This window comes from Herpailurus yagouaroundi, unplaced genomic scaffold (genome assembly GCF_014898765.1).
Source record: "Herpailurus yagouaroundi ecotype Mexico unplaced genomic scaffold, PumYag 181, whole genome shotgun sequence".
NCBI lineage: Eukaryota > Metazoa > Chordata > Mammalia > Carnivora > Felidae > Herpailurus > Herpailurus yagouaroundi.
Genome location: NW_024412412.1, coordinates 28,009,899 through 28,036,568, shown reverse-complemented (window position 1 = coordinate 28,036,568; position 26,670 = coordinate 28,009,899). Strand labels below are relative to the sequence as shown.

Genomic DNA, 26,670 nt, shown 5'->3' with positions numbered 1-26,670 from the left:
TCAGGCCAAATGCCACCACTATACTTTGCCACCTGAAACCACCAAATTCAAGGGTATTCTCCTCTTTTACTCAACTTTCCTACACCATTCGATACTGCTCACCGAGCAGCTCCCCGCTGCCAAACTTCCGGGCTCCAGCCCTCCCCTGCAACTCTGGTCACTTCATTCTCGATGAGCTGCTCATCCTCTGCTGACCTTCTACATTCTTGGTGAGCCTCGAGGTTCCGTCCTGCCCACCTCTCTTCCAGTTTCCACAACTTCTTCAACCAGCCACTTACACTGAATGCCAGACCTATGTCAACCCATCAACTCTTTTGTGAGCTTCAGAATCTCCAGTTACCTAACCCACGCCGCCTCCAGGTGGACACCTACCAGCCTCTGAAAGCTGAGAGAGGAGCACAGTCGTGGGACACAGAGGTGCACACAAGCAGTACCTTCTGGAGCCACATGACAGCGCTGTACCAGCATCATTCTGGGAATGGAGGGAAGGTCCCTCATGATGAAATGACTGAGGCTTTTCTAAGTGAAGAAGCAAGTGCTGGGGACACGCCATTTAAAAAATTAATTATGGGTATACGGATGTGGAACATGGACTCGGGAAGTCCTGGATGTAATGGACCCACCCTAGAATACACCTCAAAGCTTAAAAATGGTTTTTTCAGGAAGAAAAAGTCTTCCCTAAACACTGAGTTTTTAGATTTCAAAAAACAGTAACACTTTTAAATTCTTTTTAAAATTTTTAAATGGACTGCTGACTTTTTTCTAAGAAACTACATTTAAAATAGAATTGCCATTCACTAACATTACCATTTCATATAAAACAGATAACGGACCATGATTTCAGAATAAGGGACAAATACAAGTAGTTTTAGAAAAGGAATCTAGGGGTGGCTGGGTGGCTCAGTTGGTTAATCTGACTCTTGATTTTGGCTCAGGTCATAATCTGACAGTTTCTTTTTTTTTAAGTTTATTTTGAGACACAGAATGTGAGTGGGGGAGGGGCAAAGAGAGAGGAAGACAGAATCCCAAGCAGGCTCCATACTGTCAGAGCAGAGCCTGATGCAGGGCTCAAACCCATAAAACTGTGAGATCATGACCTGAGCTGAAACCAAGAGTTGGATACTTAATCGACTGAGGCAGCCAGGCACCCTTCATCATCTATTTCTTAGAGTTCAAGCCCCAGGTCGGGCTCTGTGCTGACCCTGCATTAGGTAGAGGTATGTACATAATTTTACAAGAACTCTTAAGCATTTCTAAATGGCTGAAGGTCTAGTTCATGAAAAGTTTCATGAAAGTTTTTCTTCTGTTTTGTGAAGATATGATATAAACTAAGAGAACTGTAGACCATAGAACTGTAATATTACATAGACTTTCCTCAATTTAAGGCAGACTCCCCAAATGTACACACCATATCAGAGTTCAGAATAATGGTGCTTTGTATTTAACCGAAATTCAGTCAAGATACTGAATTAAAGAAGGCATCTGGAATTTTATACAAATGATATGTTTACAGGAAAAGAATTTATTTGGGGGCGCCTGGCTGCCTCAGTCAGTGGAGCATGCAACTCTTGACCTAGGGGTTGTGAGCTTGAGCCCTATGTTGAGCATACAGTTTACTTAAAAATCTTAAAAAAAAAAAAAAAAAAAGAAACCCCTCATTTGGTGGTTCTCGGAAAAGGCCTAAAATAAAATGGCACGAAGATGCCATTTTAGCATAGTGCTTCCTTCAGGATGAGAAACTTTAAGGAAAGCCTACTGGAAACAGCACACTGTTGGCCTTCAGTCAAAAGATTAGGTATTACAGAAAGATGAGAACTTGCTCAAAGTTCTACTGTGCATGCATGCAGGGAAAGGTAATTCTGATAAATCGCTAAGACTCCCACGACACAGTACTACGTGCACGGGGGGATGAGGCGCGCCTGTAACCGGACGAAGGTGGCTGTTCAACGCCAGCAGCAGGTGAACCGCTGTTTCCTAGCCAGACGTGCGGACACCTGACGGGAACACTAGCACTGGCTGCTGGTTTATGAAGTGGAAGGCCAGGCCTCGGTGTCTTAAGCTAGAGTACCATCTGTCCCTCTCCCTCGATCCCAGGAGAAATCTCCCAGAGAGACGCGGCACCACAGAGGAGCTCCGCCGCGAGTTTTCGGATGGCGGGCAGACGGCAGGTGAGCGCAGGTAGCGAGGCGGCTGTGGGCGCAGGGCAGCATCTGCTTTGGATGGGCTGTTACTCAAGCCAAGTACTTACATAGTATTCAGCAGAACTGACGGGACTTCCAGCCCTGAGAAGTAGCCTCGGAGGGAGGGAGCCAGCGCATCTGGAAAGACATGTGGGGAGAAGGCAGTGAACCGGGGCTCCCAGTGGACATTCTCGTTCCTCACAGGGCATCCTGTCGGACGGCCACCCCTTCACTGTTCAAAGATGGTGCCCTTTTACATTTACCAGTGGGCAGGACCCCCCCCCCCCCCGGCCAGGGGCTGAAAAGTATCAGAACAGGGCCCTGAGAAAACTTCCGCATCCCCTGATGAACACAGGGGCCAAGCTCTCAGCGAAGATCCAGCTCTGGAGCACGCTGGGTCCAGCAGCTCCCATGCTCCCACTGCTGGGCTAACGTCTGGCCAGTGAGTCCGTTTCTGCACTCACTCAGCAAGGCCTAGGCTAGGAGGCAGGCTGCCTAATGGTTTTCTAGGCAGGGTGTGGAAACATCTACCTGCTTTGACAAGGAAGGGGTGGTTCACGACCCATCCATGCCAGTTGTCTGGCCAAGACATTTTTGAGATTCTGCTCCTGGTTCTTTTAGAAAAGGGGTTCTGGCCTCTCGGTACTGTGGGGTACCTGGTACCCCATGCCCTCTGCTCACTCTGCTGAGAAGGACCTGTAGCCCTTTCTCTTCCATTAGGTTTCTAAAATGGAAGGCCAAAAAAAAAAAAAAAAAATAAATAAAATAAAATAAAATAAAATGGAAGGCCAGCAGCAAAACAAATGGATCAAGTGATGCTCTGTCCACTTAGCAGAATGTTCCCGGTCTTATGCTGAGGAAAACGTGAAGAAACCAAACAGAAGGGCAAGTGCACTTTGGCTTTAACAGATATCCACGTTGGCAACGTCCATTTTGCACCTGAGCCTTTGGACAGAGGCAAAAAAAGCCCATTCACCACGGCTCCTCTGTCCTGGAGGAGAGAGAACAAATCACACTAAAGAGATACTCAGGAGGGCTGGGTGGCTCCCTCCCAGGGTGACAGGAGGCGAAAGATGGATCTATGACCTGGGTCTGGCCCATGTTTCTAGAGTAGAATGCAATGCTGGAAGGAACTTCGCCCTGACAAACCTACTTCAATGGTTTAATAAAACAGACTTTGCTGGAGAACCCTCTTTTCACATGGCATCTTACATCTCCAAAGCATAAACAATAAAGCAGCATTCTGGGGGAGGTGGAGAAATCAACTGATATCTGGGTATTCTGAAGGACATCCCCATGTGCACAGAACCCAGTGGGGTCAGGATCCGGGCTCAGGCTCCACTAGCTCTCATAACTTGATTCTAAAGGCTGGGCTGTGCAGGAGTGGGCCCCAGACAAAGCTGACACAGGATCCCTGGCCTTCTGTCCTGGCACACATGCGCAAGTCCTTAGCGTTTCCTTCTACCCCAGGACTTCTTCACAGGGTGGCTCTCTCCTCTCTGGTTCTGAGTCAGGGCGAGGGGCCATACCGGGAGACTCCGTCCCAACCTGGGGCAGTAGCATCTGGCCTCACTTATTCAGGAAATGGGAACCTAAAAGGTCCACAGATGCGTTTTGAGCTTCTGCCCATACCAGGAATCATTCTGGGGATCTCCTGAGGGACTGTATCAGACATTCCCAGAAATCAGGTTACCAGCTCCAGAGGGCCGCCCCCGCCCTCACTGTGAGGGGGCAAAGCTGTGTTCCTTGGGAGGCACCAGCAGGCACTAACGCTCATTAAGGCAGGGCCAGGGTCGTCCAACATTCAGTAACAATTAAGAGAAGGGACCAGAAACTCTTTGCATGCAGGTATGCTAAAAAAGAGGTCACTTTAGGAATTTAGGAGCACATGGAGGATAAAGGAGAGAGAAATAAAGGAGGGAAGTGCGGAAGGACGGGAAGGAAGGGGGAGGGAGGAGTATAGGGGTGCAGGGGAAAAGGCAGAAGGGAGGAAAGGAAGACAGAAAGATGAAGACAAATTTCATACCTACCCATGGCTTATGGCTTTGTGCATCTGAATCCACTTGCTCACTAAGCAAAGGGCAGAGTTGGAGCTGCCTTCCTGAGACAGGTGGTAAAGGACAGGACTGGGACACAGCCCCGGGGCAGGTGGGGGGCTGGGAACCTAAACACACAGCGGGAGGGGATGGGTCTGTGCACGCTGGAGCCGGAGGGAGCACAGTGGTGGCGACTGGTGCTGCCTGGGTGTGGGGCTGGGGCGCTGAGCCCCATGAGGCCAAGACATGTTGGTGTTTCAGAGACACAGGAAGAGGGAGGTCTGACCAGGGGGTGGGGGCGCAGTGGATGGCATGACTGTTGGTGACAGTGACTGCAAGAAGGAAGCCCTTCATCTCCCACACACCCACCCAGCTTCAGCTAACCTGTCACGCATGCTGGGCCTTCGCCACCCACACAAGCCTCGCACGTGAGCACCGTAGTCAGCCTGGCCTAGAACCCCCAAGTACTCCAGGGTGATAAGCAGGCAGACTCTGGCCTGTGGGGTCCAGGATAGACGGTACTCAGCTCAGCTCAGCCCATTGGCTGATTCTCAGGGAGGATGTGGTGGTGATGGAGTCAACAGAGGCCCTGAAATTCATGACTCTCGTGCACCATGGCTTGGACACCACTGCCCTTGCCAACAAGGTGGGCCCTTCTCACTGCACTACTTACTCCACAGGCATCCAAGCCTGCCCTTCTTTCGGGTCTGAGGTGCAGTGGCACCCATTTGCCCGCAGAGGGCAGTGTCGTCGTGTTCCCCCCCCCCCCCAGGCAGGCAAGGATGAGTTTCTCCCCAACATTCCTGGGCAGCAGGGCAGGTAGGGAAGTTCAGGAGCAAACTGAGCAAATGGAGTTCCCAGCAGGCAGCTGGTCTAGGTGAATAAGCTGTTTTGTGCTAACCACTGCTGTCCTCCAGGGGGTGGGGAGGACACCCACTCGAGCTCCTTGTTCTGCTGTGGCTTTTGGCCCCAGATCACTAGTAGCCACTCCTGCCCATCGCCTAGCGGCTGCTTTCGTACATCATAAACGCTGGGGAAACTCGTGGTTCCCTGGACTCCCTCTCCATGGGCAATTCAGCAGGAATGAGTCTATGCAGTTGACTTTCCACGTAAGACAACGATCCTGTCGTGTGCGCACATGCACGTGCACACACGCACACACAGCCCACTCACAATCCTGCCTACAATCCCAGCAGCTTCTCAAGTCCCTGTAAGAACCTTTAATGATATATATGATCCAAACTAACACTGACTCTGTGCCAGAAACTGCTAAACACGCCATCAGATTATGACCTGCAAGTCAAGAAGCAACAAGACCCTGGGACGCTTCTCCATGAGAATTTAGCGATTACCATGAGTTCATTACCCAGTAAAGTTAAGGGATTACCACTAGAATTTACTATGGGGGGGGCACTGTTTGGGGTTCTACCATCACTCTTCTTTAGGCAGACTTTTCTGAAACACGGTGCCCCTGTAGGATAACACTGAAGTCTCTGACACCTCAGCACGGCACCAGCTCCTGTGACTACTGAGAGGTTGGACGGGGGAGGAGAGCACCAGAAACAGAAATAACTCAGAGCAAAAATAAAATGGAATGCTAGAAAAAGTAGTGAGTATCCATAAAAGTAATTTCTATCCTCTTCCATTTACAGATGAGGAAACTAAGGCCCAGACAATTAAAACAGATACAGAATTCCCATTTCCAATCATGTTGCCAAGGACAGGAGGACCTGGACTGGTCTCTACAGACCAGTCTTTCTGCAGTGATTTGCAAACAGCACAGTGTAATTATTTGCACTGTACTACCTCCTTCTGGTGACTGACTGCCATCCTCACACTTGCCTTTACAAACAGTTGTGAGCAGTGCTTACCAAGGTGCCTGGCTCAATTAAGGGTAGTGACCATTAGTAAATACTCCTTGGTTTAGCTGTTTCCTTCTCCATGAAAGAAAGGGGTAAGTCTACGACCAGTGTTTCTGAGTGTGGTCCCTGGCCCACCAGCATCACTTGGGAATTTGTCAGAAATGCAGAAACCCTAGGAGAGAAACCAAAGCACCTGCATTCAGGAGATGATGATGCACACACCCAAGTTGAGACTCACACTGTTCCTGAGTGAGGTTTCCAAAGTGTGGCTGGAAGCAGGCCGCCTAGAGATGCTCTGTGGTCAAGTAAGTTTGAGAGAAATGCAGTCTCTGCCCCTTCGGCAGATTCGAGATACACATTAGGCACATTACAGACTCTGAGAAGTTCCACAATGAAGAAACTCATTAAACTTGATTTACCCCTGGGTTTCCCAAATTTATCTGACCACAGAATCTTTTTATTACGTAGCACCCGCGAGTGCTGAGAAGGCCCCTTCCAGTGGTGACTTTTGGTGGATCAAGGAGCTGAGGCATGCCAATATGACATCCAAGTTTCTAGCTCTTAACACAGCTAATTACAGCGGGAAGACCACCAGCCCAGCTGGCGTTCTGGATGTCTAACCTCATCTGTAAGACACAGTGAAGACTTTCTCACCTTTCCTGACGGAGATGCTGTATGTGAATACAGGTTTCCCTAGCACCGTATATTCAGAGCCAGGCTCTCCTTCTGAAGGCATGGAAATTCACGTTTCTACACTGTCTGCAAGATGGACCCTGTCTACCCTGCTGGGGTTTTCCCCACACTGAACCAACTGCAGCCAGACACTCACACATTCTTTAGTTCTAACCAACCCTGGCCCGCTCGCTCTAGGCCTAAGGATCCACTCTGAGCAGCATCACCAAATAAAGCAGGTCAGATCCTATAGCACACTGTGCTGAAGGCTTCCAGGCTAAGGAGAGGCAGCCAAGCCAGAAGCACGCGTGGTCCAAGAAACTACAAATCCATCAAAGAGACTGGATTGATCTGCTATACAAAAAAACGATCATTTTTATGGAATTATAGGGTTCTTTAAAACTGCACTCCTGCCCCCTGCCATAAAGTGTCCACCAAAATTGGAAAAACACTTTTCAGGAATTTCTGCTTCATGAAATGAGGCCCACTGAGGATCACTCTGAAGGAACATCCTTCCCCCAGTCCGGGGCGCGCGCGGGGGGGGCTGCCAGCCCATCTTCTCAGCAGACATGGGGCAAAAAACGCACTCACCATTCTTTACTATTTGTCTGGCATCTAATATTCCTTGCCTAGGGCCACTGAACAAGTTGCCATCATCTAGGCAAAATGTCAAGATCTACGGTGAATCGGTCCAGAGGTGAAGTCTGCCGTCTGACCTACCCTGACCTCCGGAAAGGAAGCGAGCAAATAAGCTCTGGCTGGAGAAGGTCACGACGCTCCAGCCCAGCCCAGAGCCCTGCAAGATCTCCCCATCTGAATTGGGGGGACATTGCTGGGGCTTGGACCCAGGCAGCGACAAGGTCTAGACCTCTTGCTGAGACCAGTCAAGGCTGGGCTTAATTAAATGTAAGGCTTCAGAGATCATTTTCCCTCCTGAGCTTTTAGACTCTTTCCCCGTCTGTCCTAAGCACAAGCCAGGTTCTTGCTTCCAAAGAGGCATGTGAAATGTGCTCAGACATCACAGAAGTTCACTCAAGACGCCACTCGGGTCGAGGGCACCCAAGCATGTAACATCCTGTGTCAGATTAAGTCCACAGCGGCTGGTTGTCATCCATATTTAATTCTGTCAGTCTGTTAATTTTTAACTATGTTTGCTATCGAGGGCCATTAGAGGTCCCAGGAGCCGAGCCCGGTGAAGCGAGAAGTACTTCATGGCAGAGTGGATGAGGCTTGAAGTTGGGGTGTCCCACTTTCCCATCCTGTCACGGAGTTCTGACCTTCCCCCACTGGCAGCACAAATCCTGAATAAAACATGATCCCGTTTGGAGTAGATTTTCTTTTCTCCCCCCTGTCAGCATTGGTTTTCTTCAAGGAAAAGTTTACTTTCTTTTTACGAAGGCTACATTTTATATTTCCAAAGTTTCTTCGTAGCCCTGGTTTTGTTTCCAAAGCGGTTAGAATTCCCGTACTTCTGGATGGTACACGGGTGCCCGTTCCTAGGAAAGGAGGCCAAACATCAGCGCCTGCCTCCCTCAGTGCCACAGCCACAGGCTGCCATTCTTGCTCTGGTAGCGAATAAAGCCCGGGCCCTTAGGGTTCTCTTGCTAGGGTGCTCGTCTTGAGTCCCGATAGCCTAACTGCCTCTAATGCTACAAAGGGAGGGCTCAGGAGCCTCTGGGCCATGGCAGATCAAGTTCTGACAAAAAGAAGGAAATAGAAGAGCTATCTTAATAATTACAACTCCATGCCAAGCATTTTACTCTTTCCCTTAAAATGACCCCATGAAGTAGGTACTTACTCATTCTTCCCACTTAAAGATGAGGAAGCTGAAGTTCAGTGAGGTTAAAATGAGCTCGCTTAAAATCCCAAAGTTAGCAGAGTGGGTGGAAATTATCATTAAAATCAGCCTGTCTGTCGGAGCCTCTGCACCATGGTACTGAGGTGGTCAGACCACATTATTTGTGAAGGGGTTCTCACTGCTGATGAGGTTGGGGAAGAAGACGCAGGCTCTAGAAAGCTGAGCCTTAACAAAGGACAAAATGAAACATGCTTTGTAAGAAACCCGCAAAACAGTGCACCAAATGAAGGTAACCCTGCTGCTCCCTAGACAAGAAGAGGCCCACTTTGAGCCACGCTCTCAACCATGGCCATGGTGAATTCGAGGACTCTTGCTGGGATCCACAACCATGGTCAGGGCCATAGAGCACTAGGGGACTGTTTCAGGTTTCTGAACAGTTGCTTGCAGTGTGGTGAGGTTCGGGTCTCAGTAGCAACAGCTCTGGCTAAAGGAACATCTACCCCATTAACTCTGGTGAACTAACTGACTTTGGCCTGCTTCTGAAGACGCTGGTGAGGACAGGCCAGATGTTTATGTATCTCACTGCCTTAGTGAGGTGAGGGCTCCCGAGTTCTCCAGATACCAGACAGCAGAGGGGATGAGATGGACAGAAAAGGTAAGGAAGGAGAGGGAACCTGCTTGGTCAGGGTGGGATCCCCTGGGGGTTCAGCAACAGGCCATGGTTCAGCCAAGGCACGAGAGGTAACTAACTCTGCCACCTGGAAATGAGGCTGGGTAGAATCCTACCGGATGGACTGTGGGAAGAATGAGCCAGAGAATCCGGGGAGGAATGGGCAGGATGAGCTGTGGGTCTTTCTCTTCTCCAGTTTCTCCGATAGGAAAGCAAGATAAGACAACAGCTGGAAAGTTCAGGGACAACGGGTCTGAGTAAAGCAACATACAGGAACCATTTGGTCTCTCTGGGAGTTCAGCTGTTTCCCACTCTTGATCTATTTCCTGTCAGGGAGAGGTCTTCTCCCCAACAGGCGTGTCCGGACCCAGCTTCGGGGGGAGACTTCCTATGGGGACAAGTCCTCCCAGTGCTGACACAAGCTCTCCAGGACTCCACTGCTGGATGGAGGGCAGGTGTGGTCACTCTGGTGGCTGTCCCTCGAGGTCTCGTTTATTCTTTCCGACCTCTGGCCTTCCGTTTGGCTGAAGCCATGAGGACTCTGCAGCATCAAGTGTGGTCAAGATGCGCTAGATGCCCTTCGTGCTTGAACTATCACAGCTTCACGAGTAGCCAGTCCTGGGATTCATTCTCCTTGTTGAAATTCTCCTTGTTGAAATTTCCTTGAAAGACTAACCTTTATGAAGCCCTTCCCATGTGCCAGGCACTCTTGTTCTACATGAGGGATTACTAGTCCTACTTTACTGAAGCCCAGAGAGGTTAAGGAACTTGTTCAGTCAAAGTCACGCAGCTCGTAAATGGCAGAGTCAGTGTCTGACCATGAAGCTCCATAGCCTTCACTTCCAACCCTTCCAAGGCCAGGCCCAGAAACAGTCCAGAAGCAGTGCTGGCCAAAGAAAGGGGGCTCTGTGCTCCTAAGTGGGAGACGCGTTCCCGGAGCTCACAGCGGGCCAGCCTGCCTGCCCTAGCCCGGCCTCCGGGGGGAGTTAAGCCAGGTGCTCCTAGACCAGAAAGCTAACCAAATCAAAAAGCAGACAAGGCTAGCACACTCAGGAGACAGAGCACCCAGGGGCAGTTTCTCCTCACAGTGTGGCGTTCGTGGAGCTGTAGGTTGAAAGGGAAATGTCAGAGGATTAATAGTTTCATCGAGGTCTACAATTTAAAGCCTTGGGCTGATCAGCCCCCAAAAGCAATCTCTGCAGTCCTTCAAAGCTGTGGTCTCCCAGACACTCACAAGCCCTGGACTGCAGGGAGACAGTAGCTGTTGGAGAAAGCCAGGCCTCGAGGGACCAGGGTCTCAGGTGAAAAGTGCTGATGCCATCCGGGAGGCACAGAAGCAAACGCCCCGAATCTCCCGACTCTTCCCTTACCTTTGGGAGGTTGGCCAGCCGGGTACAGTGCTGCAGCCCCTCCCATGGGTTTTGCTCACCAGTCCCACTACAGGACCAACCACCATTCCGGCACTGGCTACTGCCTTCTGAGCAGGAGGGCAGAGGCTGAAAAATAAAGTGCCCTTCCTGTGGGAGTCCCGCCACGTGCCTGGGCAGGGCACGCCGCCGCCATGCTCTGGGGCCGTGTGCTGACCGGAGTGCACACTCACACCTGCCCCGCTTCCCAGCTCCCTCAAGATGTTCCCTCTCTCACAGGCCACGCATTTTAAATCATACCCCATGCCACACCAGATGCCCTGGTGTCATCTCCACAGGGCACAGTGACAGAGGAGGTGCCTAACAAAATTTGTCTTCATTAAAAAGTTTCAAGATTCAGTTCTCAGAAGCTGCCTGTTGCTGCGGAGTCAATGCCTGGATACGGCGGTGGGCGGGCAGCTCTGGAGTTAGTGCCCGCACACCATCCTTGGCTCCCGTCTCCGCCCGTGATCTTTCTTCCGTTTGCCTGGGTCACTTTCCCACGGTCCATTTTTACATTGATTTTGGGTCTAACCTTTAAAGTATTTCCAATGTGTCACAAGGCACCTCCCTAGGGGCGTGTCTTACCCCGGGAGGTCTGTGTTGGGATGTTAAAACCTTTTGTTTATGTGCAGGGTTCCAGTCGTAAGCCCTGTAAGATCTGCCGTTGGGGCGAATGAGGCCTCTGAAGGAGAAACAGGTAACCGGGACCTGCTCTCTCAGCCCTACTTACCTGTAGAAGTTTCTGGCCCAACAACGTGGCTCTGGTCAAGGGTAAATGGTATTGTTTCTAGAATGTAATGAGAACAGTGCACTTTATTGGCTTCCTCTCTGCCCTGTCAGCAACAAGACCCAATGATTGCTAACAAGCAAAACCGAACCCAGACTGATAAAGCGGAGATGTGTCAGTATGATGTGACAGGAACCACTATGTTCTTTTGAGAGTCTAACTTTCCTAAAAGCCATGGATGAAACCTCCCCTCCTGTTCACAGTGACTTACATAATATATTTAATACATTTCAAATACCAAGGACAGGGTGATCATGTCTAAAAATGTTAATGATCTTAGAAATCACTTGTTGGCTGCATCACCTCTACAACTAATAAGGCAGTACTGCAGCTTACAGTCCCACTGCCTTATGCAATAATGCTTCAAAATTGGGATTTGGTGTCAAATAAGCATCTTCAATTTAGACCCGGAGGCACCAGACCACAGATGGAAGCTGGAGTAGAACTAGAAGACGCAACTCGTTTTCAATGACACTTTCTGTCCCCTGGGTCCTCCTTCCTCTGGATCAGGGCGGACAGACTGGAAAGCACATCTATTTGCTTCAAACAGGCTTCCGATAGCCAACACACCATCCCCGTTGAAGCAAGATCTCCAGGTAGAGGCGACCCACAGATGCTAGAAAGAGAATCTTCCAATGCGCAGCTCTTGATGGTTCGGGAACCCAAGAAGAGACTGGCTGCGGCAGCAAGCCCTTGACTCTGGGCCAAGTCTCCCTGGGTGCTCTGAGGCCCTCTCCCACGAAGTGTGTGATCAGTGCCACGGCGGCCCAATTCTCCCACCATCTCAGAGATAACATCTTAGCTCCAAACTCGCATCATCATGAAAACAAAACGCTGCAGTCTACGTGAGATAATTTTTGCTCGGATTAAAATTTTTATTGAAATCTCTCAAATGTTACCAAGAAATAATTTTTTGCAAAACGGGGAAAAGTAGCTAACAAGCAAATTCAACATGGGAGCTCCCTCTGCTGGTCTGCAGTAGGTTGGTATGTTACAAACACATTCCCAGAGACAAATCTAATTTGCTGGAGAAGTGGACAAAAGACAGGTGTGTTGGGCTTTGCCTCAGGAGAGAAACACTAGAAGAAAAAAAAAATCCAAGTCTCAAAACAGAGCACAACATTGCTAAGAAAAACAAAATAATATAAAAGCTTCTCCAAAGACATACAAGTAAGATCTCCAAACAAAACCAGAATCATCCACTAAGGGCATTGCTCCATTTGGTCTTCCCCACTGCTCTACCTCCAGTTAATAAAAATTCTCTCAGACCCTTTGGGTGAAGGTTAAGTTCTGATTCCCTTGTCTTTGCCTCCAAGTCTCTTCTTACAGGCTTCTCATCTACTGAGAGAAGAAAGATCCAAGGAGTCACTGGAGTGAGGCCTTTCCAAAATTGCATCAAAGAGTTAAGCTTTTGGTGAGCCAGCACTGAGGCGTGGAAAGAGCAAGGCCTGGGAGTCAGGTGACCCGGCTCCAGTCATGGCAGAGCCATTCGCAACTCTGGAGAACTCTCTCCATCTTCTCCAGTCGGTTTCCTCAACAGTAAAAGGGGCCGGACCTGCTCATTGGTAAAGCCCCTACCAGTTCATTCCATGATTCTCATATTGGACAAAGAAATTTAAATAACCACATCTGTTCACGAGCCTTTAGGATACAGAACCCAAGCGTCACTGGGAATGACTCCAAACAAGTTGTGGGGTTGAGCGCAAGGATCTCACTGGTATCAGATGAGAGTTCCACCAACTCTAGGACCGATGTGGCAGAGCCAAGTGGATTCCAGGTTGGGAAAATCTTGAGATCGAGGAAGAACTCACAGGGGAGGGTGCCACCATGGGCAACACATCCCATTTAGTCAAATGGTCGAGTCACTGAATCTTAGCACTGTCTCTCCCTAACCTTTGTCACAACGGCATGGGCTTTCTAACCTCTTAAGACTCTTTAGTTCCTTCTCCCACAACCCCAGATATACTTTGGATCTCATCCGTTACATAAAGGGCAAGTTACCCAGATGTTAGGGCCCCAAAACTACCATTCCCAGTCCTTTCTGGCTGATGTCAATTCTTGCCTTTCCAAGGTAACGGTGAAAGGCTTTGTTGCTGATTAACCAAAGGCATCAATATTCAGATGACTCTACAAACTTGGCACCATTTCATAGTATTAACATTTGCCTCAACTGTCCATCTGTATTTAAGCACTCTAGCAAGAGGAACGAAGACTTATCCATGGATGACGGGGGCGGGCCCACAAACAGAAGGGCTTCTTTGAGTTGCTCCCAGTCATCGACAAAGTTATCCCTGAGGCCACTACGAACATTTCGAGGACTCAGCAGAAGATACGTCCACTGGCTTAAGTTTTATCCGTTCTCGCTCCCCTGCTACCTGCCAGGAGACCAAGCACTGACACAGACAAAGGTGGAAGCAATGGCAGGAAGGGAAGAGAAGGGAAGGGGAAGCAGAGAGCACAGCTGATCTGGATGGAACCTGGGTCATCAGTCTTCGGACTGCTGCTACCACAAGTGACGCTCTGTGCCCGGTGCTCTCACCACCACCATCTGCTTTTCCCTCACTACTGGTACTGCTTTCTACCTCCCCTTCCCACACCGAGGGTCACCACAGCGGGTGGTGCCTGGGTCCTCTCTCCGCAGTCTGCTTGTACGGGCCTGGGCAGCTGGGTCGTCAGCAAGTGCACAGAGCACTGGTAACCCTGCTCGAAGAGAATGGGAGCATAGCCAGCCACCAACACTCCTGAGCCCGTGGCCTGTGAGGATGTCAGCTGGGGCACCGCCCGTGCGTGTTTCATACAACACGGTGAATTCTGTACAACGCGAAAGAGCTGTAAGTCAGAAGGAAGAGTATTCTGGGAAGCTGTGTATTTCATCCAGCCTTGTAAATAAACACAAAACAAAAAAACCCCACCTGTCTGTCTAGGCCAAAGCTTTTCAGAAACCAGGCTTTCCTGCTTTTAGAAAGAGTTCCACGTGCGCTAAGACAAATGAAATCTATATTCTCTCTTGCTGTTGATCGTCACTCTGAACCCGAACATTCATTACTATTACTTGTACTAGAAGCAAAACTAAGGGCAACATTTTTTTTCCAGGGGAAGAGGAAGGTTGGTATGTAGATAGTAATCTTTGTGAAGAAACAAGGGAGTTTATAAAACTCAGGCTACTCTTCACTGAGAAGGAGTGGGTCAGATCAGGAACCTTTACCTTGACTTGTAATTACATTCTCAAAACTACACTGGTACCTCCTTTTATACAGGGTTTCCTAAAAGTGGAAAGAGGAACCCTTAATCTTTCCTGTAACACATGTAAGACAGCACGCGGTCTTCCTGGAAGCTCCCAACTCTCCCCTTTGGTCACTAGACCTGAGGGAACACGACAGTAGAGATCTCTCAATACACAGGTTCACACACAGACACGTAAGTCCTGCGACAAGTGGACACCTCCCTCTGCAGCCCTTCCGCACAACCAGGCACACACGACTATGGTCTGGTGACGCCCTCTAGCTGGCTGGGCCCAGTCTCTTGTGTGTGATAGGAGGGTGAGATCATTAAGGAAGAGAGAGGTGTCATTTGGGGCAAACATCAGGCAGTGGGTGATATCATTGCTGTCAGATGATCCCCAAGTCCTGGAGTGTCAGCTTGATTGAGAGGGAATCATTAATCTCCTGCAGGTGGGTCTGTTAGCTTGGATAGGTGTTAGTTGTACGGTGTGCTCTGGGGAACCGGGTTTGAAAGGACCAGTGGTGGAGTGAGTGAAGTCGTGGCCGATGGGTATAAATTACCTGGGCATGCAGTGAAGCGGGATAGGTGAAAGCAGGAGGAGGTAGAGCAGGCGCTAACTCCGCTGGGTACAGAGGGTACGGGGCCCACACTTCAGGGCTACTGGGGTAAAGTGCAGGCACTGTGAGCTCATCTGCAAGAAAAGAATAAGGGAAGAGTTAGTGGTTACCAAACAGCTGCTTTCAAATCAGAAACAAAACACCAAATAACCCCGAGCCCCAATCGATGTCAGGAGTCAAATTACTCTCATTCCTTTAATAACCTGCTGGTTTTGGTCCCCAAACTCTAAGCAAGGGAATGGTAAATACAAAGTGAAAAAAGGCAACAGGCATCTGCTGCCTGTCTGGCCTGCTGAGATGTCGGGCCTGGGCTCTGCCCCGGACACTCTGATGTCTTTCCAACTGGAGCTGGGGGAACACAAGAACAGTGGGGATTTCCTGCACAAAACCGCACACGTGGCCCTCCGAGGAAAAGAGGAAGAAAGACAACTGGTAGGAGATATCCCATGAAAACCCACTGCAGAGTCTCTGAGAGAATAATGGCTTACTGGCAGGACCCAAACAGACCTGAACTGTAGGACTTCTCTGCTTAGAAGTGTAATTACTACTAACCGGTAAGTCATGATCACCAAGCATTACCCATTTAACACTCGGAAGCACAGAGCCAGACGCTGTGCCTACAAGACATTTAAAATGTTAAAAATTCAGAGAATAGAAGTGAAAAAGGCTGGAGTATCCTGATTAAAGTTAAGCTCCACAAAGATGCAAATTAGAACATTCACAGTCACTGCTTACACAAACTATATTTTCTAGGAAAAAAAAGTGAGTCATGTTGCCAACTGACTGGTCTCAATCTGATTCCATTCAGGTCAAGCCGCAGTTTGCCAGATTGAAGGGCAAGTGCCCGGGGCTCAGAATGTATCAGGAAGCAATCCATTAAAGTAACAGCAAACACATGAGGGAGCGTCTCAGCAAAGGCAAAAATAACATCAGTCAATAGTTATGAATCTGGACTCTGTAAAGCAGCAATCTCAGTATGTGCTTTTATCACCTGTCAAAATCTGAAATCAAGTAGGCCAAGGATGCTACCCAGGACTGCTGAAGCAGTCAGGAAAAGGTGACTTAGAAAGCCATTAGAGACTCTGCCATTCAGGACTTTCCAGAAGTCTAGAGTGCACGTGACCCAAGGTCAATCAAGTCATTTCACTCTTTCCCACATGGAAGAAGTCACCCTAGGCCTGCTTATTCCAGGTCTCACTCATTCTCACCATCTGCCAAAACTCTGGCTCTGGGCAGGGTTTTTAGTGTGGGAAGGGGGCTGGAAACAGAACTTCCCTGAATGTGATGTGGGAACTGCTGTACGGAGCAACCGGAAGGCAGCAGAGCCTGCAGGTGCATGTGAACCTGGGGAGTTTTTCCACAGCTGGCCAGCATGGCAAGAACTTCTGAAAAGATGGAGATTCCAGAGCTTACTAGGGACTATCCATTCAGAAGGCAGCCTGTGGATCTCGACAATGTGGAGTGCTGTAACCATGGCTGGCCGGACTCCCTGAATCCCTTTCTCAACAAGGCAGTTAAAAAAAAAAAAAAAAATGTCCTCCTCAGGACTTAGTGATGGGGATACAGACTGTTTGCATATCCAGGCTGGAAAGCCTAGCTCAAAGAGTAGACTGATATTATTTGAAGGGGATAACAGTAGCATCATAAGCCTCTTTAAAATGATCAGGTCTACACCACCTATTTCCAATTCTAGGGTATGTAGGTGTCTGAAGCTTCTGTAAGAAAATTCCTAACAGAGGGATTGGGAGAATGCTTAACAGACCTCTGTGTTTCCGGTCATGATGAGACCATATGATTTCCATTAGAGCAACTCTTGTGGGAGCCCCGCTTGTGGAAACTGTTGCCAGAACCCATGCCTCGGATTTCAAACAAACAACCATTCTCAGGAATGGCAAGCTATTATTGTTGTTGTTGTTGTTACTGTTATTTCAGCTACCATGCTATTTTAAGACATTCTGAGCCTTTAAAAAAAGAAAGAAAGAAAAAAAAAAAAGTCAAGAAAGTCTCAGGACCCAGCACACTAATGTCTTAGCCCATGCTTGCTCAGTCCTACTGTGACAGCAGGAGACTCTAAATGCCAGCAGAGAGGACTACGCAGGGCCTGCAGCCTGATGGCAGCCCTTCCTCATCCTGTTGCCTAATAGGAACTGGCCAAGTTGGGGGTGAAAGTTTTAAAAATGAAAGGTCTTTTATGATATCTGATCCTAGAAATGGGGCATAAATTCAAGCACTCCCACGGAATTAAATAAAACTTTTTTGGCAAAAGCTATCTGATCCTAGAGAGAGAGATAGTGGAGATAAGGGGAGTCAGGGTTTCAATCTCAGCCTTGACAGATGGGATTTATGATTTCCAGACATTTCTACATTTTTATCCTACAGCATTACTTCCCACTGGGTCTAGACTGATGCTTGCAGACTATTCACTGACCTGCATCTGCACTAAACCTAGCCCAGAATGGGACATTTGGAAACAAAGTCCCCAACCCAAAGCTGCTGACAGTACAAGTCAGGTAGTGGAGTGATGGCCTAAGAGAGACTGGAGCGAACTCACACTGGATAAATCCCATCACACATCTCACCACCCTTCCCTTCTCCCCTTGCGACGCAACCTGGAGTTACCATAAATGTCAAGAGATGTGCAGCAGAGTGGGCTGGTCGGGAGGAAGATGAGCTCAAAATGTGCCAGTGGAAACGCTCTGAGCTGGAGGGCACTGGGGAGAGGAGGAGTCCTCAAAACCAAGTGCCCACCGGTTGGCCAGTGAGAGCTCAGGAAGGCAGGATCCAGCCTGCACCCCTGGCGCCAGCTCTGAGACTAGCACTTAGTGTGTAATAATGCTTGGTAGACTTAATGGGGCCTGGTGGAAAACTTTAAAAGCTGCTTAAAGATACACCACTGTTTTCTTTATTAAAGGAAAACTTAGGAAATATCCATAGGAACTAGATCTAAAATTTCCCAATCCTTCCAGTATTTGCCACACTAAAACAAAAACCATGAGCAAAAAGGAGGCTTGAACTGGAACACATGTTACAGAACAGTAATTTTCAAAGTTCAAAATAAAAGCAGTTGGAACCCTTTCTTCAAACTAACTTTCCCCAGAATCCCTTTTTAAATTAAGTGTAGTGAATTTTTGTTGCCTTGGTGGTGGGGTAGCTGGAGGACTTCAACCCCCATGTCTGTCTCCCAGGTACACCAGGGTTCCAGAGAACACTGAAAACTGCTGTTATAGCTGTGCTCACCCATGGAACGGTTTTTAATGTAAGTTCCTCTTGGGGCACCTGGGTCACTTAGTCAGTTAATCATCCAACTTCGGCTCAGGGCATGATCTCTCGATTCGTGAGTTCGAGCCCCACATTGAGCTCTGTGTTGACAGCTCGGAGCCTGGAGCCTGCTTTGGATTCTGTGTCTCCCTCTCTCTCTGCCCCCTTCCCTGCTCACACTCTGTCTCTTGCATTCTCTCAAAAATAAACATTTAAAAAAAAAGAAAAAGTAAGCTCCTCTTCCAAGTCTGAAGACTGAACTCATTCCTGCAGCTCCTGAAAAAAACCCACCGGAGGGAGGGAGGGCCATGAGCAGCCGGAGCAGGGGAAGAAACAAAGAACACTGGGATGACTTTGGGAATGACTGGGACAGAACCAAACAGGCTCTCCTAACACAGACTTCGGTGCCTGAAGTACTTTGGAATGCTGAGGGAGTCCTCAAGTGAGCGTTTAGGGCCTCACAAAGCGCAGAAAAATCTGACCCAGGAAGTACAGGCGAAATGAAAGGAAGAAAGGTGAATAAGCCAAGTCAAACTATTTACTCCTTCCTCCGCGCTCCCAAACTTTATCTTCATAGCTGCACTACGGCACCCACAGTGCACCCAGTCCTGTGAGTCAGTACTTCTCAAAGTATGGTGGCCACACCAGCGGCATCACCTGGGAGCTTGGCAGAAATGCAAATTCTTAGCTCCAGTACAGACCTACTGAATCAGAATTCTGCCCCCCCAGGTGAATCTGATGGATGCCTAAATTTGAGAACCACTGATACAAGTTGCCTTCTTGCCTTTCTTAATGGATCAAGATGCTTGAACCAAGTGTTATGCATGTTGCTCTCAAAGAGCTTAGCACAGTACCTGCTACACAGCAATTTGTTTAATGAATGAAATACTTCGAGAGAGAAAATGCAAATGAGAGCAATGATTGTGGACTTGTTCTGTGAGAGAAACTGGAGGGTCAAAGCAGATCCAGCCTGACAGCACCTGCTTGGCTCAGAGCCACTAGTGACAGAGCAATATAGGCACGGTGGGGACAGCTGGACCAGGCTACGGTCACACCTGTGGCAAAGCAAGCCCTCACAGACACGTACATTTCACTAGGATGCTGGGGAATCTCTGAAAACCCACATAGTCTCTCTTGGCAGAAGAGGGTAGTAAGCTGAATTTGTATATTCTTTTTGGTTGCTAATGTGTGGTCTTGAGAAAATTAAAACAACTGAATAGACAGGTTTTCCATAGCACAAGCCCTTCACACACACGATGAACCAACAAAGGTGCGGGCAGCAGCAGGGGAGCAGATGGGCTGGCTCTAGTGGGTTTCACCTTCCTGAGTCACTGCTGATCCTGCTCAACTTAATAGGATGGGAAGGCTGAAAAAAAGAGAAAGTTTGCTGCCCTGAGCCCATTAGGATGACCACAGTTTGGCGGGGGTGGGGGTGGGGGTGGGGGTGGGGGGGTAGTAGAGAGACTCCCCTTGACTACATAGGCTCTTGACCCCCCAGTGAGGGGAGGGATCAGGCGGCCAGGGCTTTGTGTCTGGGCCTAATCCGACCCTCTGCTGAGAGGGTGATGGGTCAGTCCTCTCCCATTACTCCAGATCCAGCAACATCCTTTCTCCTTTCGCACCTCTGAAGGATACAGTTGTTGAGGGCTCACAATATACATCTGAATAAGCCTTTTTTTTAGCATAAGAATATACAACCGGAAAAGCTCAAATTGTATTCTGGCAAACAAGGACTAGAAACTTCCCCAACTCCATCTTCCAATCCCTTTGAAAAGAAAAAAAGAGCAGTGTCTGACAGAGGTTTAAACAAAAACAGCTAATGAAGATCATCTTTGTCTGCCTTTTCATTTTGGATATGGAAACAAACATGCAGAAGGGCGAAGCTTCCGGTGTGAAGTCACACTGAAACAGATAAAGATGAACTGACTCTCAAAAACAACAGAGAGCAAGAGGGACGCAGATAATCTTTGATGGACTTAACCTGAATGCAGTTGAGAACACAAGGTCCAGGAACTTTAGGTCAGTATTTACTCTGCCTCTTGGATATTTTTACTTGGAAATATTCCACGGCGATCTCATACTCAACATGTCTGAAACTAAACACAGTCCCTCCCTCCCACTGCCTGTCCTCTTCGGTTCCAGATTTCAGTGAAAGATGCCAGGCCGATGCCCAAGCCATGGTGACCTGGTAGTCTTTCACCAAGGCCCCACTGAACCCGTCCCATCAGCCACTCTCTTAACTACCACCACCGGGTTACTGAAAAGGCCTCCTCACAGTCCTCCTGGCAGTCACGCTGCAGCCAGGACAACTTTGAAAACACAATTCTGCAATGTCACTCTCCTGATTAAAACCTTTCTGTGATTTCTCCTTGCTCCCAGGACAGTGTCTGATCTCCAGATACCACGGCCTAGAAGACTGCATATGATCTTGCCCTCACCTGCCTCCCCATCATGGTCTAGGATCATTCTCATTGCTGGACCGTGCCCGCTCCTCCCCCACCTCCAGGCCTCGTACACACTAGCTCCCTCTGCCAGGGGCATTCTCTCCTTTCAACTGCCTTAACCTGTATTCTTTCTTCAAAGGACTCTACTAAGATGTCACTTCCTTGGGTGGCAGGGAAGGAGCACCTTTTCTGTGTTCTGCTGCATCCTCTGTCTCCCAGGCACAGCACTTACCTCCAGGACTGCATGTTCTCACTCTCTGCTCACCCAGAGCCTAGCACAGTGGATCACAAAGTATCAAGAAGTCAACCACTTGCTCTATACTCGATAAAAACAACAGAGAAAAGAGGATGTAACTTCTACCTTGCCCTTCAGAAGAGGAAACGATCAAACTGTAGGTTAATTCAATTCTATGTGGGAGACAAATATACACAGAAGAGAGACACGAGAGGATATAAATGTGACTTCTTAAATAAGATTACATTTCAACCCTGTTTTAATAACATGTTGTATTTGCATACATTTTCATACACAGCTAAGAGGGTGTATATCCATTATCATTCTGGATACTCATCCAAAGCTCTGGAGAAAAGGGCAGGAACTCTATTCAAGGTCTCACAGCTAACTCATAGTGTCTGAACTGGGACCAGAATCCCAGTCTCTTTGTCTTATGGTTCAGGCTCCCTTCCATACAGCATCCTGCCCACGCCCCCCCCCCCCCCATACCACCAGTGGTGGTGGTGACAGGCCTTAGAGCAGGCGTGGTCCTCATCTCTAGTTTTTGGCATACTCCATTTACTAGAATAAACCTAAGCAGAGTCCTTAAGGAGAGCTTGCCTGATAAATGAAGCCTTGACCAGAAAAAACCAAAGGCTAAATATAATGACAAATTCCATTTTTGATGAAAAAAAAAATCAAATTTGAAAGAAAAAATAAATCAAGGACTCCCATTCACACGTATCTCACAAGTAGTTGGTCCATGTCTGTTAAGTAAACCCCTCAAAAATCAGTCTTCCAAGGCTCTTTTGTAGACTCTCCTAGCAGGACACACTCTTCTCGTGTCAGGGTTAAGAATGCAGCATATGCCAGCTTCGGTGGCCCGGCACACTAACTAGCTCTGGCAGTGGGTTGAACAGTGTCCTCCCAAAATTAACATTTACCTGGAAACTTTTTTGAAAACACGAATTTTGCAGGTGTAATTATTCAAGGACCTTGAGATGAAATCATACTGGATTTGGGGAGGGTGCTAAATCCAACGACTGATGTTCCTATTAGAGGAGAGGACACAGAGAAGATGGCGATGTGAAGCCGGACACAGAGACTGGAATGATGTGTCTACAAGGCAAGGAATGCCGAGGACTGCCAGCAGCCACCACAGTTAGGAGAGGCATGAGAGGGTCTGTCGGTTAAAGCCCTCCAGGAGGAATCAGCACTGCTGACACCTGATTTCAGACTTCTGTCCTCCTAAACTGCAAGAGAATTAATTTGTTTTCAGCCACCCACTGGCGGTAACTTACTGTGGTAGCCCTAGGAAACAGTTCCCAGGAAAGGTCACATACTTTCACTGGCTCCCTAAGAATTACAGAAGTGTAAAGGAGGAATCAAAAGATTTGGTGAGAAGCTGAAAGGATGTCTTCAGCACCACCCAGCACAAACCACAACTGTAATTTTTCTGTTCTGCACACGGAGCTAATTGTACTAAATGCTCGAGACACCAAGAGTAATCAAGTGTGTGCTCAGGTCTCTTCTACTTCTATCTACTCTCTATCATGGCCCTTGGCAACTTCCATTGTTTCAACTGTGAGTTCTGTTTAGGATAACCCATTAATCGACAGCTTTGATGCCCACTCCAGTGTAAACATTCCAAACTCATCCAGCTCAACTCATCCAAAAGTGAACTGTCACTCACAACCAATTTCTCTTCTCACCTCCCCACATTTTCCTTTATCCCATTTATTCAGCTTCAAGGTCTCCTTCATTTCCATGTCCAGACAACTGCTGAGTCCTAATAACAGTAAAGATGACAAAGATACTAACAACAGCGACAACAGTAGTAACAGAGCAGTAGCTAATGCTCACCAAGCACATTTTGTGCCACACACCGTGCTCCTTATGGAAGGTAGGAATATTCGCCCGTTTTACATGGCAAGGAAGCAGAGGTACACAGAGGTTAAAGAACCGCCACGTGACTCATAGCAGGTGACAGACCCAGGATGTGAATCGTGAATCAGTCATCTTTGTCCAGAATCCAACCCTTCACTTCCCGCCTCTCTATGTTGATTGCATTTCCACTACGCCTTACTATCTTTTTTTTTTTAAGTTTATTTTGAGAGAGCAAGCGAGCGTGAGCACGCGCAGAGAAGGGGCAGACAGAAAGGGAGAGAGAATCTCAAGCAGGCTCCAATTCTGAGGCTGAGCTCTGATGCGGGGCTAGATCTCAGGAACCATGAGATCATGACTTGAGCACAGATCAAGAGCCAGCCGCTTAACTGACCGAGCCACCCTGGGGCCACTACCATCTCATCTCTTCCCTTCCACCCCTGCTTCTATGACCGAACTGCAGGTTCTCACCTAGACTGATTTAGTAGCCTTTTGACTTTTAAACTGGCTTCCTGCTAGCTTCCAGTCTCCCCACTCCACTTTTTTTCTCTCGTAACACATATTCCTGCAGCAACTCTTCAAACCTGCAGGAAGGCCAACCTAGACCCACAAAATAAGGATGCCAAGGAAATTCCAAAATCAAGTTGGTCTTGATTCAGCTGGCCCAGCGGCCCTTCTCCTCCGCTTAATGATTTTCTGTCATACCTCTGAGCGGTCACTGCTCTCAACAGTCCTGTTCTTTTGTTACTGCCCAGCTGTTCTACGCCAAAAAACTATCCAATATAATCCGTGGTTTTAAAAAGATCTGATGCCTGATCTGAGAGGTGGAGGGAACCCAGAGCAGAGAAGCAGGAAGAAAACTTCCTCTGGGGACCTGCTTTAAGTCACTATCGTTATCTACTCCCGCTCACCACCGCTGGATACTTTCATTCGTCTTCCTTCTTGAGCAGTGCAACTGCAGGGATGAGGGTGCCCCAGCTCTTCCCCAGGCAATTCCCTTCCCAGACACGGGCAACTGAACTTGGAGGGTATTTTGCCAGCCTCTCTGAGACCATGGATTTCTTAACAACTGCAATCAAATCTAGAGTGTAACAGGAGTTGCACTTCCAGAAAGTGTTGGTTTTATATTAACAATACAAAAACATTTGCCCAGCTCCACTCTGCTAGAGACTTCGCTAAGCTCCACGAGGCTGGACCACTGCAGCTGTACTCGCTAGTGTACCCTTTCAGTGTCTGACACAAAGTAGCCATTCAATGAACATTTGCTGAATGAATATACTCTCCCTTTTGCATAACATACCCACTCCCCCTCTTTCTGTACTGTCAGTTGAAGTGAGTCTTCTCCCTCTTTTGTTGCTGAAACAAGAGCCTCTTCCATCTATGGCAGATAATTTAGATTATAAAGGGATTTCAGTATCGTACACATGAGTGGTAGTGTGGCTAGTCAATGGGGTTGTTGCATATCAAACAGGAATAAGGATATTTATACAGCACGTACTTTGTGCAAAATAGTTCACAGACTTGAACCTACTTCTTCTCCACAACATCCTTCTGAGAGGTACTGCTATTATTATCTCCATGTCACAAATGGAGGATGCTAAGTGATTAAGTGACAGGCCCAAAGCCACGCAGCTGGGAGTGAAGCCATAATCTGAATACAGACCATGTGGCTCCAGAGCTCCTGCTCTTAACCACTGTGCTAAAATGGTATGGGGCCCCTGGGTGGCTCAGTCGGTTGAGCGCCAGACTTCGGCTCAGGTCATGATCTCACCTCACGGTTCGTGGGTTCGAGTCCCGCATCGGGCTCTGTGCTGACGGCTCGGAGCCTGGAGCCTGCTTCGGATTCTGTGTCTCCCTCTCTCTCTGCCCCTTCTCGGCTCACTCTCTTTCTCTCTCTCTCAAAAATAAGTAAATGTAAAAAAAAAAAAAAAAAAAAAGATGGTGGTTTTGCCTAGCCAAACACCTTCCCCCAAAACCATAAAGCTTAAACTCCTAACCAAGTTAGAAAAGACAGGTCACTACCCTGAAAAACAAAAGAGAAAATATTACTTCAGGGTGGATGAATATATTAAGAGGTTAATTTTGAAAACATGGTAATTCTGATCTGCTTTTCTGGGCCATGACAATTATGTAATTAATACTTAAATTTATAAGAAAAGCATACCCTGGAGGTGATTTTCACTTGTTTTTACAAAAACTAGTTTAGAGACATGTGTATATGTCTATGTGTACATGAGTGCCGAGTAAAGGAGAAAGAAGCCAGGAGAAACTGCAGGTCTGGATCACAGAGAGGGTGTATGAGAACCATCGACAACCTGTGCTGTACGGAGAATCCTGGAGGGTGTAGGAAGGAAGAAAAAGAAGCTTCTTCCTTCATCTAAACAACAGCTAGCCTTTTACTAAAACTTCCAGTTGCTACTCACCATTTTTGGTAAGGGAAGAAAGTTGAAAAGGGAAAAGTATTTTCAAGAACATGGGGAGGGACAGGTGTCTTTTTAACGAAACAGCTACTTGGACAGAGGTCCACTTAGTCTGTGAAAACAGACCACCTACAAAACTATCTTACTAAACCATAAGCTCCTTGAGTGCAGGGCCTGGGTCTGTGATGCTCACCACTGTATCCCCAGTGCCTAGCACAGTACATGTTCTAGAGCAGACGCTCAGTTTTTAATTAGTGCTGTTAGGCGTAAATCTTTGAGATAAATTCTTAGAAAAACTAGGTCTAGGGGCACCTGGGTGGCTACGTGTCTGTGTGTTAAGCGCCCATGTCTGCTCTCAGCACAGAGCCTGCTTCAGGTCCTCTGTTGCCCTTTCTCTCTGCCCCCCTCCAGCTTATGCTTGCTCTCTCTAAAGAAAGGAAAAAAAAGCAAAAAACAACAAAAAAAGAACCTATGTCTAAGGTGATAAGCATTTTTAAGAACCTTGATAAATCTTACTGTGCTGGACTGTTTCAATATTACCTTCCCAATAAAAACAGATACATTTATACCAACTTTTAAATATGACAACATTGGGAATTATCATTAAATACAAAACTAAACAAAACCCAACAATTTTATAAGCAAAACATCTCTCCATTATTTTGATGTGTATTTCTTTGACAGTTAACAAAGCCGAACTGATTCTCAGCTGAAACAGGTACTGCCTAGAGAAGTCTTCATTAAGGCATGTTGCACTCTTGAAAACCCAGGATGGACCACATACCCTTCCGATAGCTCCCTTAATAGTACGTGTGTACCTTGATCACTGCCCTCTATCACTCACACTGAAAATGAACTTTCTGTACCTTTCTTATTCCCCAAATTGTAATCTCCTACCCCCAGCACCTAGGTTTAGCACGCAAAAGATATTCAATGACGTTTCTTAAATTTAACTGATATTACCAAGTGGCTGCAACTTCTTACACTATTCAGGAGCATGTAAAATTGAGAAACGTATAATCAACCCAATGATTTCTAGTTTAGCGGCACTGACTTTTAAGAAAACGTCAGTTTATATCTGTACAGGTTCCAGTCTAGATAAAAAGGCAGAAACTTGAATAACTTGTCACAGCTATCGGTCTTAAAGAGACTGAAATTGACTTAGGGAATGGAGTCAGAACTTCAAAACCTACCTTG

At 47.7% G+C, this 26,670-nt stretch overlaps 1 protein-coding gene across 17 annotated transcripts in view; it reads right to left on the bottom strand.

The window, feature by feature from the left end:
- RBPMS (RNA binding protein, mRNA processing factor) overlaps positions 1–26,670 on the bottom strand; it is a 177,488-nt gene that overhangs the window by 11,297 nt on the left and 139,521 nt on the right. For 9 of the 17 annotated variants that reach the window (XR_005794991.1, XR_005794987.1, XR_005794989.1 and 6 more), the window contains 3 exons: positions 15,197–15,327; positions 4,211–4,344; positions 2,249–2,318 (listed from right to left, as the gene is read on the bottom strand). Coding sequence is in view for 7 of the 17 variants with exons in the window: in XM_040490159.1 (XP_040346093.1) it covers positions 2,249–2,318; positions 4,211–4,344; positions 15,197–15,327 (335 nt within the window). In the remaining 10 variants the exon portion in view is untranslated. Of the gene's footprint in view, positions 1–2,248; positions 2,319–4,210; positions 4,345–12,265; positions 12,494–15,196; positions 15,328–26,670 lie in introns of those variants that run through there. The other 8 variants (XM_040490166.1, XM_040490163.1, XM_040490162.1 and 5 more) reach the window with 3 other exon arrangements.